This window comes from Styela clava, chromosome 5 (assembly GCF_964204865.1).
Source record: "Styela clava chromosome 5, kaStyClav1.hap1.2, whole genome shotgun sequence".
Taxonomy (NCBI): Eukaryota; Metazoa; Chordata; class Ascidiacea; order Stolidobranchia; family Styelidae; genus Styela; species Styela clava.
Window position 1 is genome coordinate 9,474,269 of NC_135254.1, and position 17,140 is coordinate 9,491,408.

General features: G+C 32.4%; 2 protein-coding genes across 3 annotated transcripts in view; both read left to right on the forward strand.

The window, feature by feature from the left end:
* LOC120345204 (uncharacterized) lies at window positions 1-3,648 on the forward strand. Its single transcript, XM_039414640.2, has one exon. The coding sequence runs from the start codon at window positions 763-765 to the stop codon at window positions 2,668-2,670; it is 1,908 nt and encodes a 635-aa protein (XP_039270574.2). The 5' UTR covers window positions 1-762; the 3' UTR covers window positions 2,671-3,648.
* An 83-nt stretch (window positions 3,649-3,731) lies between these two features.
* The window catches only part of LOC120345203 (GTPase-activating protein and VPS9 domain-containing protein 1-like), a 34,858-nt gene continuing 21,449 nt past the window's right edge, over window positions 3,732-17,140 (forward strand). For both annotated transcript variants that reach the window (XM_078113215.1, XM_078113216.1), the window contains exons 1-12: window positions 3,732-3,871; window positions 4,710-4,830; window positions 5,597-5,856; window positions 6,283-6,377; window positions 6,902-6,971; window positions 9,409-9,522; window positions 10,011-10,161; window positions 11,214-11,368; window positions 11,843-11,914; window positions 12,578-12,745; window positions 15,257-15,428; window positions 16,249-16,404. In XM_078113215.1, coding sequence (XP_077969341.1) covers window positions 3,806-3,871; window positions 4,710-4,830; window positions 5,597-5,856; window positions 6,283-6,377; window positions 6,902-6,971; window positions 9,409-9,522; window positions 10,011-10,161; window positions 11,214-11,368; window positions 11,843-11,914; window positions 12,578-12,745; window positions 15,257-15,428; window positions 16,249-16,404 — 1,600 coding nt within the window. In that variant the 5' untranslated portion in view covers window positions 3,732-3,805. The remainder of the gene's footprint in view (window positions 3,872-4,709; window positions 4,831-5,596; window positions 5,857-6,282; window positions 6,378-6,901; window positions 6,972-9,408; window positions 9,523-10,010; window positions 10,162-11,213; window positions 11,369-11,842; window positions 11,915-12,577; window positions 12,746-15,256; window positions 15,429-16,248; window positions 16,405-17,140) is intronic.

Genomic DNA, 17,140 nt, shown 5'->3' on the forward strand with positions numbered 1-17,140 from the left:
ATAGAATTATAACAGAGAGAGTACTGGAGTAGAAGCAGCGGTCAGGCTGTCAGGGAGATTTTATTTTGAGTAAGTCGGTAAAGTTTAATGAAATTTGACCTTCTGACCGGAGTTAAATTTGGGTGTCGAACTCATATACCGGTACACCCCAAAAAAGCGCTGTTTTCCCTAGTTCCTAGATACAGTAGTAGAATTTCTTAAAGATATAGGGGTGCTGGGGTGTACGGTATCTATGGTCGTTTACCATTAAAATTGTCGGCGCAGCGGTGTGGCTCATCGTGCTAAGCCAGTAAGCGCCACAGCCACCGCACCGCTCTAATTACACTGCGTGGGTTTGCAGGTTCGAATCCAATGCGGGATGGTTATGTGCGAGAGGATCGCTGGACTCCTCGTCGCCGTAGGGTGGTTCACATAACCGGCTTCCTCCATCATCAAGTCCATGCTTCCGAAAAACAAGTAACTAACTAATCCCATACACGACATGGAATGATAACCGGACGAGATGCCGTGGTTCGCCATATGGATAAGCGGTCTTATCTGCTTTTCCCTCCACCAAGATAAATATGTATATCCTATCCTATGTGAATAATATGTGTTTATATGATCGAACCAACAATTACTGAATTATCAATACACAAATGAAAAAGATATTTAACCTTTTTCATCCAACCTACTGCAACGTTTGTTCATCTTTTTTGTTGTTTATATCTGTATATAGGTATTGTAGGTAGTGAATTGCTTCTTTTCTAACCAGTTTTGAAAATGTTTCTCAATAAAAGACAAAAGTTACCGCAGCCTGCGGTAGATCCAAAAACTAAAAGTTTACCAAAATCATATCAAAAGAAAACTCCTGATGCCAAGTGGCCATCTCAGGCACCTAAGTCGGCAACAGTAAAAGAATCAAAAAAGCCTCTGGACTGGGATGATATATCTTTATCTAGCGATGATTCGAAATCTTTTCAACGATTTTTAAAGAAAGACTCTGAAGATACTGAACAAGAAGAGGGACATAAACAAGAGAAACCGTCAAAAAATGCTGTGAAGATCGAGTCGTTTGAACGTCCAAAGACATCTAGAGGTAGTCTGGATAGACAGATATCAGATGTAAAACCTCATATCTCATCATCAAATGCTTTGAATCGACTTGCCTTGATTGAGGCTCGATTCAAGGATAGGCAAATTGATCATTCGCAAAACATACTTGCTATGTCATCTTCTGATTTTGATCTTGATGTCAGCTCGGATTTGGATGTAAAAAGGCAAATAGGAAAATCGAAAATTAAATTGAGAGAAACTGTAAAAAAGTCTCAAAAAAGCAAAAGCGCTACCTTGTCGAATCGGTTGAATATTTTAACAGTGGGTGAAGAAACTGACACTTCAGAAGAAGATGGAATAGAAAAAATGAGATTTATTAAAGGTAATCCTAATGTGGAATTTTCCGATGATTCCCAGAAATTAGATCTTGATGCTAGATTAGATTATAATAAAGAAAAACTTCGTGCATCTAGCGAGTTTGATGACAGTGACTCCGCTCTTGCAGACAAAAATCGTTATTTTGTTAAAAGATCTGGTTCACCTAAGAGGGTAACTTTTGCATCGGATCTTGTTAGATCGAGTGATTTGGAACAATCTTATGATGAATTTATATCTATGAGTGAAAAAAGTGAAGAACCAGTTAGTCTTGATGAAATACTACCTACCAAACTTCACAATATTATGTCGCTTGACGATCTTCTTCCTTCGCGTGATTCAATAGACGAGGATGACAATGATCGTCCAACATCAGCTTTGGGTTTTGCTGGTCTGCATTCGGTTGAGGAATTGATACCCTCCGGAAAAGATAGCGAGGTCAGATCATCTAATGAATTTGCTTCCTCAATGGAAGAAGATATACAAGGAATGTCCGTAAATAGCGATGACATTTCATCCAATATTGAAGGCAATTTGCAGAATTTGAGATCTATTGATGAATTAGAAATTGGACCATTGGAATCTAAAGATGGTAAGATAGAAATAAAATCGAAGCCTGCTAATATTTTTAAACCAGAAACGTCTATTCACGATTCAGAATCTGAGGAAATTAAGTCTGAGTCTATAAAATATTCTGAAGATTTTCATTCAAGTGATGATGATACTTTAAAAGATACTGAAAGTATAACTCAAGATATTGCGCAATCAGTTTCTTCTATACCTTCATCAGTTCCAGATAAAGATTCATTGCAGGATAAAACAGCTAGCTATTCATCATCTTTCAACTCAACAAGGACTTCATCCTCATCTACAATTTCTACTCGAACTCCAACTCCTCGTAAAAAGAAACTCAAGCCTAAAAAATCTCAAACTACTGAAACACAGACTGACATAGCATCAGGTGTGTGGGTACCTGGATCAGTATTTGCTGCTAAACCATTTACTCCGACAAAATTAATAAAGAATGAAGCTTTGGACGTGTTGTCTTCTTATAATCCAGCAACTCTTGCTCTTCAAGATATTTTGCAACAGCAAGTTACCATAACGAGGGAATTTATAGCTAGATCCAGGCGACTCCATGAATTGGCAACTTCTGCAATACCATGTGATTATGTTTATGGAAATATTAACGAAGAATCATTAGCAAGGTTGAAAAATATTTGGTATGCTCAAGAAAATTTAACTGTTTCACCTAAATGAATTCAAAATAAATTTTTGTGACCTGTGTATTTGTAACAAAATTTTTGATTATCAGTAACTTTATATTAAAATTGCAGAGAACAATTCATTCCCAAGTGTGATTCGATCAAAATATGTTTCAATCATGATTTATAATATATGTTTATAAAAGTTTGATTATCGCATTGGTTCTACAACTGTGCTTTCAATACTTTTGACTTTGTTGCGATTTGACCATAGATTCCTTCAAAAAGTATTTAAATAAGCTATATCAGATAGTCAGTCTTGGTATGATGATTACCGTTATTATTAGCCACCAAGATGAGCTTGTATATCACATCGACTAACTATGCATATACTATAAAAATTAGAAATATTATCTATAATAAACTGAAATTTAGCTTTATTAATATGGTATAATAGTATTTATATATCATTTATAGGCTATAGCAATGTATTTTAGAACATAATAACAATACTATGAATGTATGCTTTTTCGGCCGTTAAAATTTATTCGTACTTCCAATAGAGTTGTGTACAATCAAAATAGAATTCGAATAGCCCACTTTATTGTTTTTACGTTCAGCGCTCCAGAAGTATGTGTACCAATATGGAGGTAACTAATTTTGTTCGCCTACTTCACATCAAGCCGTGTAAAGGTACTGAAACCTATTGTCTATGGGCAGGGGGATATTCATTTGGCTAACACAGACAGACCCACGAACTCGTAATAAAACTAAAATAGGGAAAATTGGTATAAAGTACCGTAATGGCCTAACCCTAACCTGGTACACATACTTCGGGAGTACCTTATGTTCAATATGATATTAATGTGCCTTAGTCTGTTATTGGTTATTATTAGGCCATTTGAGTGCTATTTTTATACCAACTGTGAGCTTTAATATTTTTGGATCTGTGCTGCATTTGTGTGCTTTCTATTAGCTTTTGTATGAAATTAACACTTGAAAATATATTTTGGTATTGTCTACATTTTTTTAGCTTGGTTGTTTTATATAGTAGAATTTAATATTTTGGCATGGTGTAATGCAGTTTTCAAAGAATATTGATTAAAAGGGAAGAAAAATTATATGTCATCTGCAAATGTGACATAACAATTGTGGAATACTTTTTGGATTATTAATGTCAAAACACAATAATGACAAGTTTATTAGAGCTTGCTAGAAGACTGAGACAAGAGAGATTGTTCGTTAGATCTGAACAGGTGAGCCATAATAATAAATGATCTTATGGTTTTGTATGTGAACGTTTTATTATGAAACAAATTTATTGGAAATCAAATATTGATATATAGGTCAGGTGTTGAGAATATTAGTCCACAAGAATATGGTAATATCAACAGGAAGCGGCCAATTTATAGATACTAACTTAACAATGAATTTTTTTATTATTAGCTCAAGTTATATTTTTGTGTATTTTCCATTTGAATATCATTTACTTACTTACTTTTCAAATATACATACCGACATTATGATCATATGTAATAAATAAACCAACAAATATCAATAAAAGATAGTTGTAGAGTTTCTTTAATCGCAATGAGTATTATCGGCTAACTGTATGCCAATCATTGTGTTTTACGAACCATGCAGTGCACTTTAATTTCCTCATTTTTCTCTGAAATTGATCGTGTACCTGATGTAAGGATCAATGCTCTATTGCCTACACTTAAAGCCAGTACTGATACTATTGTTTTATAAACAAACCGTCGTCTTACACGATGAACTACGGTAATAGCAATTGTTATAGCAATTGACAATGTGCCTTAGTAAGGTTCCTAAAAAATGATAAGTAAAATACGATATTATGTACTGCAAACTCTGACAATGACAATCTTCTAAACTCAAATTTTTCTATTATATTCCTAGAATCAAGAATTTTATTAATAATCAAATGGTGATATATCAAAATTTATAATTTGATTTTCGATATGATTCATAATGGTTGTTTATGGTGTTTTTCCTGATTAAAAACTAATACCCAGTACTCCTTGTTAATTATGAAAATATGAGAATATTATTTCCTAATATTATTTTTAACAGGAAGCTATTTATCAGCTGAACAAACAGATCAGACAAAGATCCGAACAACTGTCCCATGTTTTCTGGACAACAAGACAACATCATCTCAATTTGAATCATTTTATTACAAATAGTTCGCATGGTATGAAGTTATTTTGTAGCACTTGTTTGGCCTTTGTTTGAGTGTTCAAAACCATGCACTGTATATAGTTCAACAATTCTGCTTTTGATACCAATTATGTTAATTATTTTATCAATGAGAAATAAGGATATTCTGTTATTGTTGTGATTTCTAAAAAATATGATGGATCTTTATTTATGGAGTTCTTATGAAACGATAAAATTTTGGACACAAAGTCAACTTGGATCGTATTGTAGATTTGTTGTTCATGCTGTTGTTGTTGTGACCAAAAGTTCTCAATTGTACTATTAGATTATTATTAACCTGATTCAGATTATTTGTAGTTTATGCTGGAAGTTGCTATAACAGATGGCAAATGCTTTTACATTTCTTGATGTTTCTTCAGGGCTTCACAGGGCTCGTTATTTTACCCCATTATTTGCTTGTGATCAAGTTTTGTAGGATAATTCCAAGTATACTGTGTACACTTGCACACATTGGAGGTAGACTTGCCATAAGTTTGTGCGTTATCACTATCTTTTTTCGTTGAATGAAAACAGTAAACATACTTAGCTGTATATAGATAATAGGAATTTTATTTCATTGGAAGGCATTGTTTTGATGAAATTAGTACTTTGTTGTTATTTTTCAAGACCTATTGATCTGTGTACTTCTGACCAAGCGTTTGTATTACCGGTAGTAGTTATTTATTGGAATGAATTTCCACTTGTTAATGTTAATCATGACTTTGAGTGAGTACTCAGTAATCAAAATTTCATTTCATCAGGCACTCCAGCAAACTGCTCCCAGAGATCAAGTCATCTTGAAAATGTTCGCTTCGTTGATGGTTACAAAGAACTTGGATATCAGGAATCAATGTATGGAAACTTCTTACAAACATTTCGAAGCAATCCAACCCTCACTGCAGCTTGTCTTGCATACGGAGAGAAACTGTCACTCGATTCTACATTACAAGTTGTTCAGACTGTTGTGTTGGGATTATATGGAAATAGTATCATATCAGGAGACCACAGGCATTTGTTAGAGGTATGTGTTGGACATAAAATGGACCTATGGATCACTTTGTTATTATGTTGTTGTGAAAAAATCACTTTTTTCTTTCAAACACACACAATTTTCAGCTTTGAAATTTTCAGAGGTAAAAGCTTGTTGTTGTTGCTAGATGGCTATCTATTTTACTATTCAAAAATTTCTGTGGGCTCGTTTTTACTTCGAAGTTATGTGTGATAATATCATCAGAATTAAAAATTGCCAAAACTACTAGTGGTCAAACTACCAGTATTGTAAAAGATTTGATACTAGTTCGTTTTGGCTTTCGTGTCCATTTATTTAAGCGTTGCTCACTTGTTTAATAATAATAGTCACTGCAATAGTTTTGTTATTCTTGAAGGATTAAAATTTTTCTAACAAATCAACTGGAATATTTTTGATCCATACCATTTTTTTCACCAGTTAATGGAAACCCTGCTTTTACTTCAACTTGCAAATGAAGACCAACCAAGAAGAATACTTCACAAAGGAAATGCTGCTTTCTGCATCGTTTACAAGTGGGATTATTTTTACTTATAACTACAGTTCGCTCCTCATTGTTGGGTAGTCTGATGAGCAAGTTTTTTACATATATTACCAATTGGAATGTCTTCGTGTAAATCCAATGGCCACAGATGGAGCATAACATGTTTATCCTAACTCAAGTCTAACTGTTAAAAAATATCTTAATAATACAACCAAATACCCCAATCAGTTGAATGGAACAAAAGACATAAATGTTTAGAACAGGTATATTTTTTATATTCATAATTGTATGGTTTTAATACCACTGATATCCTGATGCTCTTTGTAGCATTTGATAGGAATACACTTGCCACCCCACCAGATTACACTGCGTAGTGCGTGGGTTCGCAAGTTCATGGTTTGCCATATGATTTAGCCGACTTATCGTCTTGGCTCTCCTTAGGAATGAAAATGCAATTCCTGTACTAATTAGGATTTATATATATCTTATTTTCAAAAGTTCATACATTTTAGTTGAAATGAATGTTTGACTAGAATCGTGTTATTCTTTTTTCAGACTCTTTACAGAATCACTGTTGTCCGGAAAGTTATTCTTAACTGCAGCATTGCATAAGCCTATTATGCAGGTGAGCAAATGAATAGGAATGAATAATTCTTGCTAGAACTTCATAGAAATTTGATGTCACTTCATTTATTTATCTAGTTGTAATAATCAGAGATTGCATTATGTTCATATTTATTTTGAAATATCTTGAACATAGCCAATTCGCATAGTTGTCCCTGCTCTGGAAAGAAATTTATATTTAATTCATATTTGGCAGATATATATTACAGCATCTTGTATGCAAGTTCCTATTTCATATAGGAAAACAATGACTAATGTAGCATTATGATGTCATGATTGATTGACAATTGCAGGAAATATGTCTTTCATTATTGTAGCATAATTCTGCAGTTTTCAGCGCTTGTATATTTCTTTTTTCGGATGACTGTACTAATACTATAGTATGAGATCATAGTATTCTTGTATGTTTGGCACACATCAGAACCATGACCAAATGTTTTCTTCCATTATGTATGATTGGCTTTAAAAATAGCCATGATTCATACAAAAAGTCTGTCTTACTGAGTCCAGAAAAAGAAAATTATTTGCCAAAGCTTTTATTCTGTGGCATCAATATTTTTGATTGATCCACTGGCTCATTGTAATCCTACTTCGCCTTTGGATAAGTCAGCGCTAAAAATCAATATTCTAATGCATTGGTTAAATGAAATGTAGATTGATTGTTTTTGGCAACAAATTTCAATCTTAATTACTAACGGGCTGAGAATAATAAGCATGAAGAAATTGTGAAAACTTTAAAAAAAACCATTGAACCTTATAAATAATAATAATCATGCAATTGTGATTATGTTAGACAATTGTGATTTATTAAAGGTTAGTAATAAAGAAAATTACAATTTAAAATTGATATAATAATAATATTCACACGTTGTTGTGATAAATCTTGTACTTATTGTCAAAAAATAATTTCAACATTGAACAATATAAATTTGATCTATTATGTAGTTGTCACAGTATACCGTCATGTCGGAATTTACATAGGATGTATTTGAAATATTTTCAAAATCTATTACCTGAATTGTCACATACCATTTTTCATTATTTTTTTTAGGGTCGCCATTTTCATGATATCTTCACATTTTTAAATAAAATGTGGAGGTAGCGTCATTGCTAATCTTATTTGATTGTGACTATCCTATCTAGAATGCATTTGTTTTCCTTCTTTCTATTATTTACTTGTCTTGTCATTATCTGACATATTGACCCATGTGACTCAAATGTTGCATTGTATGCATAATATATTTGATTTTACAACCTATTTGTTTTGAACTTTCAACCTGTGTTTAGATTTTGCTCTATTTGGAGTTTTTAAGCATACATACCTATTCATGATATAAGCATGTAGTTTGGTTTTGACAAAGTTTAAAATTTCTGCTATTTCAGAACACTCACTTTCCAAGATTATGATTACTGCTTCATGAGCGTTTTGTAAAATTGACTCAAATATATGACTGAAAAAAACTAGTCATTTTAAAGTTCACAATATTCACATACAGTTAATGTGATGGACAGGCCATTATTGCATTTTTCTAAATTTTAATAATGATTATGAATCACTTTCGCTTTTCTATTGTTTTCTGTAATACTTGTTCAGCTTTGATTGATAGAAATTGATTTGAACAATTTTTACTAGGTCAATCACTTTGTATATTTCCATCTTTCAAATCCTGTATTGTATAGCATAAGATGGTACAACAAATAGTTACAATTTGAGCGCCTCAGAAGTATGTGTACCAATATGGAGGTACCGGTAACTATTTTGTTCGCCTACTTTACATCAAGTTGTGTAAATGGACTGAAACCTATGGGCAAGGGGTATATTCACTTGGATATCACAGACAGTCTCCGAACTCTTAATAGAACTAAAATAAGGAAAATCGGAATGAAAGTATGTCCTAACTCCTAACCCTAACCTGGTATATACACTTCGGGAGTACCCAATTTTGTTCCTTTAAATGTGAACCTATCGTTATTACCTGATGATGGAAAAACTAGAAATTCGTAATGCCAAAGTGAAGAGTAATGTACTAAATAGCTTATTAACATTTCGAAAGTATTTTTTTTGTTTGGAATAAATTTTCATATATAATGCACTCATTCAGTCATATTTATATAAACTTCCAGAGGATGAAAAAATGGTTTGAATGTAGGATTGTTTGGTAGTGTATTTTATTTGTATATAATAAAAATACATTTTTTATTATAATTTGCAATTAATCATTTTCTATTAGGTAGCCTATGTATTAGGCCTAAAAATAAACACTAAAACATCTTCTGGTTATCTGAATCACGGCAAAACTCTCAAATTTCAATATTTTTCAATTGCATTTTATACTCAGTTCTTAGATTTTAATGACATTTTAAATTTTCCATTTTTTTCATCACTTTTCTATCATTTATTTCCAATGCTTTGAAAATAAATATTTTTGAACTTGTAGGTTCTTATGGATGACGAACTCTATCTCGAGCGGGATTCAAACAGAATTTTGGATTGTTTTAGTCAAGTTGAAATTGAGAAAAGATTTGGTAAAAAGGACGACCCCGAGTTTCAGGTAAATTGAAGTGATATTTGAGGTATACATCATGATCAGGGATGGCCAAAACTAAATAGTCTTCTATTTTTATGATTTCCGAATATTATTGTTGAATAACATTTTGGAATATTGAATATATCGTAAAATCAAATATAATAATTCGGATGTTCAATTCATTTTGAACATTCATGATTATCAATATGTAAAACTTCCCAATTTTTTTTTTCAATTCCTAATTTTTAATATGGCACATTTATATGCCTTTCTCTCTAAACAAGGATGTACACAAGTAGCCATTGAAAAATAAGGAGACACTATGGTTTGATAATCCCAGAATTTTCCAAGTTGAGCATTTCTTACCCAATTCATTGCACCCTTGGTTAGGCAGAAGGCATGGGATTTGAACCCAGAATTTTAACCTTCGATGTGGTTAAATTTAACTCTTTGACCACTACGCCATCAAAATTCATTCTTCTCTCTAATATCTAAAGATATTACTATTTCAGAGTCGAGTAAAGAAACATTTAGAAGGAACTGAAGGTCACTTGTTCGAGATTTGTCAAAGTTTCATCGACAGCTTACATGCGGCTATGTATTGTTTTCCTCAATCTATGGGTTGGGTGATCGCAAGAGCTTATCATATTGTGAAGGAAGCAGGTGAGAATGTATTCTGTCATAGGAGTCATACAATCAATATTTGGTTAACTGAATGTATGAGCTAAGACTAAGAATGTAATTTAAGAAATGAACCTGATTTGATTGGGTTAATTAAGGCAGTGTTTTTAAACATTTTTCATCATGGTTTACGACCCACTCGGAACGGTCAAATTAATTTTCGACCCTTCGGGAACTGAAATAAAAAATAAAAAAAATTTGATGATTTTGAAAAAAATAATAAAATTGACAATACCTTTAATGATGAGACTGATTTTCTTGCATATTTTTTCACAAAAGATCAGATCTTGGCTCTATTTCAGTGATGGTCTGTCTCAGTACTGGTTCCTAATCTTTCGAATTTAATCTATAAGTTTGTGTTGGAAAAGATTTAACCCTGATTCCCATTGAGCCCCGGTATAACAGACAGTCATTTTAGAATGTACAATATAAGATATTATACCGAAATTATTTTTTGTAACTTGAATCAATATTGAGTCACTTATGCTAATTTTTTGTACTTCAACATAATAAAGCCAATATGCTTTCTTATAAGATTTTATAGATTTGAATCATGCATTTGACACCAAGCATATTAACTAGCATATTCCAGGATATTTAAATCCACTGGCATTTCTACTTTCAATTTGATAGTTTTGCATTATTTAAGTAGGCTACCTAATATAATTTATTCTACAAATACAGGTCTATTCATGCGGAAGCGAGAGCTATTTTATTGAAAATAATTTATAAGCTATATTTCGTTAGGTTTTTCGTTACACATTGTCTTTTCGTTCCAAATTTCATTCGATTATCTTCAAAAACTGCGGAGATACAACTTGTTATTTATTGTTTTTACATTCTTGTGGTCACAGTTTTTGAGTCAGTGTAATGCTAAGCATCATTAAAATGCCAATATCGACATTATTTTTTGAACATTTTCGCAAACTTGGTATTGTTTTCTTAGTCAGACTTAGATCTATCCACTGGCGCAGTTTTTATTCAAATTAGATAAACTTTAATCTTTTTGTAACATTTGTATTCTACAAATACAGGTCTAGTTAGTCATGCAGAAGCGAGAGCTCTTTGTGCTGATTTGATGCTGCAAATGTTCATATGTCCTGCTATTGTTAATCCTGAACTGTATGGTGTATCGGGTGATGCTCCTATCAGTGATTTCACAAGATTTAATTTGATGCAGATAGCTCAGGTATTTTTATTGTCAATATTTGTTTTCTGCAACATTTGTGAATAAAATCAAATCTTTTTGTATTGACACAATGGTTTTGTGTTACCATTTACTGATAGTATCATTTGCAGTCCATTAAAGGTCCATTTGGGAACTTTGGACAATTCAATATTCAAAGCAAATCGATAATTTGAATACATTTGAAATTCTTTATATTCGATATACATTACTAAGTACTATATCTTTGAATTTAGAACGTTTTTATTTAAATATTAGGGATTTTAAGCCGTTTGGCAAGTAGATCAAAATGTACAATATCTCAACTGATAAGAAACAACACAGAGAAAACAATGATCTTTTAATATTTATGATGTGATTTAGATGTGATTCACCTGAAGAAATAGTGATTTATATAATTTTCTACCAATAATTCTAAAGAGAATAGATTTTTTTTCGAATTTATTCTAAACTTGACTTGCCAGTTTATTTTTCCAGGTATTGCAAGTGTTAGCTTTACGAGATGAAGATGCTCAACCAGACAATTCATTATATGGAAGATTTGAAAAGGTATTATCTAGCATTTATAATATTTAAATTGCCTAAAATATGTGACAGGAGTAACAAATTGCAATGGAGAAATATTAATTTCACTTCAGATTATTTTTTTCATGCTTTTTCTGTCTGAACAAGGTTGTGAGTAAGCAGCCTCTGATATAAGCATGAGATTTGAACTTCAACCTACAAATCCACTTGGTATAGCCAAGTTTTTTCGTGACCCTCAGGAACTAAAATGAAATTAAAGGAAAATTGAATGATACCGCAAAAATTAATAGAAAAATACTAAAACTGACAATACCTTTAATGTGATTAATGTGCTTGCATATTCTCGCTTAATATATCAAATCTTGGCTTTATTTCGGTGATGGTCTGTCTCGGTACTGTTTTCAAATTTGAAAAATATTTTGTTTTAACATTAGTTAGTGTCGAAAAAGATTTCACCGCGGACCCTATTGAGCCTTTTCACGACCAACCATGGGGGGAGACCCCCAGTGTGAACAGCCCTGAAATGGGCTATTCAAAAATCCAAGTTAATATTATTTCTTCTAGTAGACGCCTAGTTTTTTATAAATTCTTTTTTGATATTATCAATGCTTCATATATATTAGCAGACTTTGCACTTTGCAGCACAGGCTATGATCAGTCCATCTCACAAAATGTCATTTTTTTCAGAATTGTATGAGTTCCTTATTGGACACTGTGATTAGTACGTGGCACACAGATGGTCTACCTATGTCTTCATCATCAACATCTACTCCTGGTCATGGGTTCACTGATTCTGCTGTTTTTATAACTTGTTCTCAACTAGCACAGTTAATAAAATTGCTTAGAGATATACAGGTAGGCATTGAACTTTTTTTTTTCATTAAAACGTGTTATGTTTTATATGTGAAAATGTGGTACAGAAATACTGTGTCTAAAACAGAGAAATGGGTTTTCTTTTTTTGATTTTGATAATGCAAAGAAGGAAGCTTATTGTGTCAGGATTTATATCCCCTTATGCAACTACCGGTTCACGACAGAATTTGAACTGTACAAAGTAATTAGTGTTGTGATGACTAGCACGTCCTAATAGCCAATCAAGGAACCCAATCATTTGATTCATGTATTATTTCATTAGTATATTGCGTTTTATGTTATGATTCAAACAATTTATTTGCTAGATGCTGGCACAAATATCATTAAAAAAAAGGAGCAGTTCAAAATGCTCAAATATGTATATGCAATATTGAACAATCCCTAAAAAGTAATGAATTTTATTTAAATCTATCATTTCCTTCAGCTCAATGCTGAGAAGAACGCAGATAATTTTTTTACCCAGGTATGACAAAGTCAAAGAAAAATTATCAAAAAGTGATTTCAAAATCAATTGTTAATTGCTATCTCAACTGATAACAAAAAAACACAGAAAAAACAATGATCTTTATATTTAGGTCGTTTTAGATGTGATCAACATCAAGATATAGTTATTTGTGTAATTTTTCTTATGCATTAATTTAGTATGTATTCAATATCCCACATTAGAAAATATTTTTCCAGAATTTATTCGAAATAGTGGAATATTCGGTTTTGTGACCTCTTCGTTACCTTTTTCAAGGTAGTGCATGCATGGGAATCTTGACTAAGAATAATATTCATATGTTGCATTGTCAGCATATTTGCGCCCAGCCGGTCATCCACAAAGCCATATGGCTTAAATGCTTGAAATTTTTTAATCGATGGATTGATCAAAAAGACAATTTTAAACTCTTCAGCAACTGCAAAATTTTCATTTTGTTTAATTTTACTCTAAATACTCTTTATGATTCTTATGGAAATGGAACTCGTGATTCAGAAACAAACTTAATCATGAAGATGTATGAATAAAAAATTTGTACATAATATATCAATGGAATGAGTTAATTTCTGTTTAATAGATTGTTTAATAATTCTAAATACTTTATTATATTTCAAAAATGTGGTTGACAGTGATGATTGTGTTAATTTTAGTAAAATTATGTATTTTTTGCTTTTGTTTTTAATATTATGGCTGCAAAATGGATATGTTTAAACCACTTGATTTTCAAGCTAATTACGTAAGACAATTGTAAAACACTAAACTATGTAATATGAACATCCCTAACGTCGATAAACATGGAATAAAATTCCAATATTCAACAATATTCGGCCGTTTTGTCTTTTGTTAGCTTACACTAACAGGCACCGAATGAGGCACATTTTAAATCCCCTTTTCCTCAAAGTGTGCCTTTATAAGCGGGTACGCCCAATGTATGGATCAGATAGTGCTTTATGCTTTATTGCCTACACTCGAAAACAGTATCAGTATTGCTTTAAAAACCGTTTTGTCTTATAGGCCGATGTGTCCTATGTATTAATAAAAACCAAATCTACGTAATTTATTCACAGTGCAGTGCGTCTTATGGTCTGTAAAATTCGATAAATAAATTGGTAATTTGTTATTGGCCACTGACTGACATTTTTCATTGCGTAATATTTCAAAAAATTCAAAAATTCAGAGTTTACATTTATATGGCCTCAATAAACAAAACATGCATTGTATTGTCGGACATGGTGAAAATTCAATAAATCATTAACTTAGTTTGTTTCCATCATACCTGTATGCAATGTTATTACTTGATCATGCTTGGACCAGTGGAAGTTTGTATCTTAAGCAATATTGCCCAATACAATCAATAAAGTTATGCTGAATAAATGAGCTGAGGTACACACTTAAATTAATGAGTTTTCTGTTTAATAATTTGAGAATGCTGGCTTCGATGAAAAAAGCGCTTCTCAAGTTCCTTTCCATCAAGAGATTTTAATTTTCTCACTCATTATTGATCATTACCTAATAAGAATGAATGGAGATTCATTTAATCTGAGATGAATATTATGTTGATAAAGTCCTTAACATTAGGTTAGTGTGTTGGTGTTTTCAATCTGGAAATAATAATTTTCCGATTTATTTGTTTGTGATATAATATGTTTATGTTCCTTTATCATATGCTTGAAAAATGGAATCGTAAATTTTGAAGACCATTATTACTAGGTAAAAACAGGTATAGATTTTTAATAGCTATGATATTTAGGCACATGAAGTCAGATAATTTAGTATTGTCAAATTATGTCCCAATTGTAACCACTCTTTTTTTATTTCATTTGCAACTTAACAACAGACTTGTATGGTATCTGAACGTATTTTTCAATAAATTTTTTTTAGTTTTCCCATGAATGCATTTCATTCCTTCACATCTTATTCACACTGAAATCAAGAGTTTTGAGTTCAAAACCGCAGTTGTTTATGAATTACAAAATTTCCAACAAAATTCATTTATATAAAAATATTTCTAGCATGCCGATGTGAGAGGAGTGGACCAATCATCTTTAGCTGAAGTTTTGTCACATCTTCCAGAGAACCCCCCACCTTCTCTGGCTCAACTTCTACAGAGAAGAGAGTCTGTACCTGGTGTATTGCTACAGAATGAACACTATTCACCTGATGGTGAAAGTTTCCTTATGCATGGTGAGAATTTCATAAAAGATATTTTAGCATATTGACTTGCTTTAAAATTTCATTAGTTCCATTTACCCCCGTCTTCACCATTGATTTCAAAACTACTAATCGTTGAGGATGCACTCGCCATCTTGTTTCTGATTACCCTGCATGGGTTTGCTGGTTTGAATCCCGTAGTAATAATGAATGAGAGGATTGCTGGACTTTTCAGTGCAACAGTGTGGTGCGCTGGTTGGTTACGGCTTCCTCTATCATTGAGTCTATGTATCTGAAACAAATAACTGGTTAACCAATCCCATATCCAACGTGGACTGTTAACCGGACGAGAGGCCGTGGTTCGCCATATGATTAGGCCCTCTTATCAATTTTCTTCTCCCCTGGGATAAATATGTAAATCCTAACTATTCTAAATCAAATATTAATCTGGTAAATTCGTTTACCATATTGACACTGGCTTTTCCAGCTTCTTCCAGTTTATCCAAGAATTTAGGTTTTGTGAAATCCACTACCTCATGGCTGTTTTCCTGATCCTTATAATTCCAAGTGCTTCATATTTTGCACCAACGGACATTTAGTAAGGGTTGTTGCGCCACATTAATTGTTTATGGTTACATTAGCTCTTGGCAGTGTTACTTTGCTCAGGGATGAGTCAACTTTACTTCTGAGTCAATGTCTTACTTTACCTTAGTTGAAGCAATTTCTGAAAATTCATTAAATTGATGGGAAAAATACTAATTCTGGTCAAATGAAATAATTGATTTGTTTAATATTTCGTACTAATTTTCGTAGTTCGTCAACCATCACTTGACGGATTTTTATTATTAAATAGATCAAAACCATCGTGGCAGCACTGGATCCGGGTCTGGTTCAGGGGGTCATCCCAGTCCTTTACCATCCAGAGCTGGCGGCTTTTCCGTTGATGGAGGATCCTCACCTAGTACCGCACCCAACTCGTCAAAAAGAATCTTTTCAAAAAGCATCAAACGTATTTATTTATATATTTATTACTTCAGTATTAACTTAACTTGAGCGTTTTGATTTTATGAGTTGAAATCATTTGATTGTGATGTTTTGTGGGGTGTGCTGTGCTCATTGTAACATAGGGGACATTTAGTGGCGCTACAGGAGTACTTATATCAATATGGAGGTAACTAATTTTGTTCGCCTACTTCACATTAAGTTGTGTAAAGGGACTAAAGCCTATGGACAGGGGGTCTATTCACTTGGCTAACACTGGCAGTCCCGAACTCTCAATAGAACTAAAATAAGGAAAAACGGAATAAAATTATAGCCTAACCCTAACCTGGTACACATACTATGGGCGTACCCATTTAGTTTTGAAGCAATTATAGAAAATACATTCAAGCGAGGTATGCTTTCAATGCAGTATGCTTCAAATGTCAATAGACTTTTAGGTTTGAACTCTTCTATAATCACAAAATTTGGTTCGATAGCTGCTAGCTACACGTTTTTTATTTGAGAGTTAAAAAAATTTTCCTAACATCTTCTTTGTTATTTTTTTCTATCAGTTGCCTCTATGTCAAGTTCTAAAATTTTAGAATATTTGTCGGTTTATAATCCTAGTTTCTTCATTTTTGATTTATTTGAAAATGGTAAATTTGATGCTTTTCATTTTATAATGTTTGCAATTTGAAGTGTTTTATTATAGTAAAACTAAAATCTAATTGCATGGTGTGTTTTTGTTCATTGATTTTTATCAT